This window comes from Erigeron canadensis, chromosome 8 (genome assembly GCF_010389155.1).
Source record: "Erigeron canadensis isolate Cc75 chromosome 8, C_canadensis_v1, whole genome shotgun sequence".
NCBI classification, from domain to species: domain Eukaryota; kingdom Viridiplantae; phylum Streptophyta; class Magnoliopsida; order Asterales; family Asteraceae; genus Erigeron; species Erigeron canadensis.
The window spans coordinates 15895090-15899903 of record NC_057768.1 but is presented as its reverse complement, the minus strand read 5'-3'; the positions used below and the strand labels follow the sequence as shown (position 1 = coordinate 15899903).

Sequence of the window (4814 nt, the reverse complement as noted above, 5' to 3'; positions counted from 1 at the left end):
GTAATACTTTTAGGGACCTTAATGATGATCTAGAGCAAACTGAGGATGGTCTTAATCAAGATCAGCCAAAGGTTGCTAATAATACTTATAATGTGGAGGTTGATTCAGATGGTCATGAAGTTATTAATATTATTGAGAATGAATCTGCTCAGTTTATGGGATCGGGAACAGTTCCATTGGAAACAAAAACAGGGGCAAGCAATCCTGCACATGATGTTTCTAATGGGTAGTATAGCCTCTTGGAACATAACGGGGTTGAACCGCCCCCTGAAACAAAAAGAGGTTCGTCAGGTGATGCACGAAAATCAGCTTCATATTTGTGCTATTTTGGAGTCTCATATAGATATTTCCCAATTGGTTAGTGTGTGTAAGAAAATTTGTAAATCTTGGGATTGGACCTCTAATGGGGGGCTTTGCTCTAAAGGAACTCGTATTATTTTGGGATGGAATTCTGATATTGTTGATGTCATGGTGCTTTCCCAAACAGATCAAGTAATGCATGCTCAGGTAATTTATAAAATTGACAAGAAAGCAATGTTCTGCTCCTTTGTTTATGCAGACAACTATTACAAAAACCGTAGGGAATTGTGGCAGAATCTTAGTAGGCATAAGGTTTTAGTTGGTAATCGGCCATGGGTTATACTTGGTGATTTCAATTCTTCATTGAATTTAGAAGATAGTTTTTCTGGTTCTTCGTCTATTAGTATTGGCATGCGGGAGTTTAAAGAATGTGTAGAAATGATTGAAATGTTTGATATTAATAGTATGGGTTTACATTACACGTGGAACCAAAAGCCAAAAAAGGGAGTGGGAATTCTTAAGAAGATTGATCGTATTATGGGGAACATCTTTTTTACAGATTTGTTTCCAACTTCTTGTGCAATTTTTCAACCATATAGGGTGTCAGATCATTCGCCGTGTGTCTTGAAATTGCCTAGTGTTTCTAGACCTTGGGCTAAACCTTTTAAGTTTGCGAATTTTCTGGTGAATAAAGATGAATATAATGACATTGTTGAGAAGGCATGGAAGGTACAAGGTGTTAACCAATTTCGAGTAGTCAAAAAGATGAAACAGCTTAAGCATCCTTTTCGTAGCTTATTATATAAACAGGGCAATTTACATAAGAGGGTTGATAGGTTACGTGGAGAATTGGATGGTATACAAACTGCTATTGATAAAGACCCTACAAATATTGAATTATGAAATCAGGAGAGTGAATGCTTGAAGCAATTTAATGAAGCGGTCCTGGATGAAGAGTCTTTTTTGAAGCAGAAATCAAAAGTAGAATGGCTTGCTGTAGGTGATTCTAATACTTCTTATTTTCATAATTCTCTTAAATGCAGGAACCATAGAAGTCGTATAGATGTGGTCAAGGATGTGCATGGTGTTCTACATGAAGGAGGGAATGTTCAAGTTGCTTTTGTACAACATTACCAACAATTCTTGGGTTGTGAAGGCCTTTTTGATTTATTGCCTTCGCATGAACTTTTCTCTACTACTATAGAGGATCAGGCTGCCCTTAACATGATCCGTAAGGTTACTGATGATGAGATAAAAGCGACTATGTTCTCTATTGGTGAGTGCAAAGCGCCTGGTCCGGATGGGTTTACATCAGCTTTCTTTAAGAAGTCATGGTCCATTGTTGGAAAGGATGTTCTGTTGGCTGTTCACGACTTCTTCAATAAGGGTAAACTGTTGAAAGAGCTGAATCATACTATTATTGCTCTTGTGCCATCTTCAATTACTGATTATAGGCCTATTTCGTGTTGTAATGTACTCTACAAGTGTATCAGTAAGATACTGGCTGATCGTATTAAGTATGGTTTGAAGACTGTTGTTAGTATTAATCAATAGGCGTTTGTCCCTGATAGGAGGATCTCTGATAATATTTTATTAACTCAAGAAATATTACATAATTATCATAGAGATTCTGGTCCTCCTAGATGCATTCAAAGTAGATATCCATAAAGCTTATGATACAGTGGATTGGGAATTTTTGCGTCTTACTCTTAAGGGCTTTGGATTTCATCCAATCATGATTTCTTGGATCATGACTTGTGTGTCTTCCACATCCTCCTCCATTAGTATCAATGGACAGGTTCATGGCTACTTCAAAGGGAAAAGGGGACTTAGACAGGGAGATACGATTTCACCATATCTATTCACCTTGGTTATGGAAGTGTTGACATTTATCTTACAGCATGCCACTCAATTGGAACCATCATTTCGATTTCATAACAGATGTGAGAAGCAGAAGCTAATTAATCTTTGTTTTGTAGATGATCTTTTCTTGTTTTCCAAGGGGGATGTCAAATCTGCAAGCCTTATTATGCGCTCCTTGGATTCTTTCAAGAGAATGTCTGGATTAGTTCCTAGTGTTCAGAAAAGCACAGCTTTTTTCTGTCATGTGCCTCAATCAGTAAAATCTTCCATTCTTGCGATTTTACCTTTCGAGGAAGGAAAACTGCCGGTTAGATATTTGGGGGTTCCTTTATTATCATCTCGATTGCTATATAAGGATTGTCAAATTCTTGTAGAACGAATGGAGAAGAAGATATCGGACTGGAAAAACAAATATCTTTCGTTTGCAGGTAGGTTGCAGTTGATTATTTATGTGCTTTCTTCTATGCATATTTACTGGGCGTCTGTCTTTATTCTACCTGGGCAAGTTATTAAAGATCTTGAGAAAACCATGCGGGGTTTTTTGTGGTGCCAAGGTCCAATGCAGAATGGAAAGGCAAAAGTCTCTTGGAAATCGGTTTGTGTTCCTAAATATGAAGGGGGGTTGGGCATTAGAAGAATTGTGGATATGAATAATGCTCTGATGGTATCACATATTTGGAGTATTCTGGATAGAAGGAAATCACTTTGGGTGGATTGGATTCATGATTATCATCTTAGGGGACGGAATTTTTGGGATGTCCCTATTAGAGGATCAGTAAGTTGGGGATGGCGTAAAGTTCTTCAGCTAAGGCATTATGTTCGTAAATTTGTATGGAAGAAGCTAGGTGATGGTTGCACTACGTCTGCCTGGTTTGATACGTGGTATGATATGGGTCCTCTTTCTGATTTTATTCAGCCAAGTGATATTAGAAGAGGGGGCTTCTATTTAATGTCTACTGTTGCGGATATTAACAGAAACGGGAGCTGGTTATGGCCACAGGTATGCTTGGATAAATATCCTAATCTTCTTAATTGCCCTCCTATTCATCTTACTTTAAACCGTGATGAGCTTATCTGGAAGAATGATGATGAGATAGTGCCATTCTCAGCTACAACAGTTTGGGATTCAATCAGATTAAAGGAAAATCGTGTGGGTTGGGTGATAATTGTATGGTTTCCTCAATGTATCCCCAGGCATGCGTTTAATCTGTGGCTTATTATGCGTGAGAAACTCTTAACACAGGACAAAATTTTGCAATGGAGTCCTGCTAGGAGGAAAACGATGAATATGATGTGTTGTAGCTTATGTGTATCAGATTATGATTCGCATGGACATCTATTTTTTACATGTAAATATGCTGATAGAGTCTGGGGTGAGGTTAAAAGGTCTATTAATATGCAGCATATTCCATCAGATTGGGACTCTATAGTATCATATCTTCTATCTAAAGCTAAATCCAGATCTATTTCTAGTGTCTTGGGTCGGCTTGTGGTTGCTGCGACTGCGTATTATGTATGGCAGGAGAGAAACAATAGACTTTTCAAGAATCATGCTCGTCCTCCTGACATTTTGGTTAAAGTTATAAAAGACACAGTGAGGGCATGATTATGGAATTTGAAGTTCAAGAAGACAGCTCGGGTGACTAACACACTTGAAGCTTAGGATATTCGGGGAGAGTTTCTTTTCCAAGATGGAGGCTAGCTAGTTTTCTATCTTCTTTTTTTGTCTAGCTGTATTTTCTTAATGTTTATGTATAGCTAGGCTTGTTGCATTGGTTATGTAGTTCTTGTTTTCCTTTGTTCACATATATGAGGCATGTCTCATGTATGAACTAGTATGAACTCTTCATACTACTTGTATTGTAATGTTTTTGGGTAATTAATATAAAGTCATCGGGGTTAAACTCCCCTTTACCCAAAAAAAAATAATATAACGTAACAAAAGTGTAAAACTCAAGTCATTAGATGCATGGCAATATCTCAAAAATCACATTTTCGGGTCAATTAATCACTAACCGAAAGCACAAATTTGCACATATCACACCATCACCACTATCACGACTTGGACTATCAAAATATGATGAACTTTCTGGAAATAATGAAACAAGGACAAAAATCCAATTTGAAGTACCTAAATTGCTTAAGAAATGAGGCTTAAAACACGATTTTGGTAAACGATTTTTGATCATAAAGTCCTCAATTTGAGCTTTTCACAAGAAAGGGTGAACTAATATGAAGTTACCTTGATAAAAGTTACTAAAAATTCCTGGGATTTTTGGCCAAAAGATTGTGTGGTAATTTCTAAGTATTTTTGTGATTTAATGAATTTAAATGGAAATTAAAAGATATATAAATTAATAAATAAATCATATAAATCATGAACTTGATTAAATTTACATAACCAATGGTAAAAGTAACTTAAATCTACTGTAGCAATATAATAAGAAGACAAGATATAAGTGTTGTATAATTTAAAGGTAAATAATTAAGTAAAAATCACTAATTAATCACTATTATTGAATTAATTAAAATAATGCACAAATAAATGTATAAATTTTAATATTATAATTTAAAAAGCATAAAATTCAGTATATAATCAAAGTATAATGATCCATGAATTTTAAAGACAATTTAAGAACTTAAAAGTAATT

At 35.8% G+C, this 4814-nt stretch overlaps 1 protein-coding gene across 1 annotated transcript; it reads left to right on the top strand.

The window, feature by feature from the left end:
- The first annotated feature begins 294 nt into the window (after nt 1-294).
- Nucleotides 295-1854, top strand: LOC122610317. Its single transcript, XM_043783312.1, has 2 exons — nt 295-1029; nt 1210-1854. The coding sequence occupies exons 1-2, from the start codon at nt 295-297 to the stop codon at nt 1852-1854; spliced, it is 1380 nt and encodes a 459-aa protein (XP_043639247.1).
- The last annotated feature ends 2960 nt before the right edge of the window (nt 1855-4814 follow it).

What these genes read in the sequence shown, in the direction of transcription:
- LOC122610317 (XM_043783312.1), top strand. Translation starts at nt 295, where the DNA reads ATGCACGAAAATCAGCTTCATATTTGTGCTATTTTGGAGTCTCATATA. An exon ending in TTGTTGAGAAGGCATGGAAG is followed by an intron (nt 1,030 to 1,209) that starts GTACAAGGTGTT and finishes TTATGAAATCAG; the next exon opens with GAGAGTGAATGCTTGAAGCA.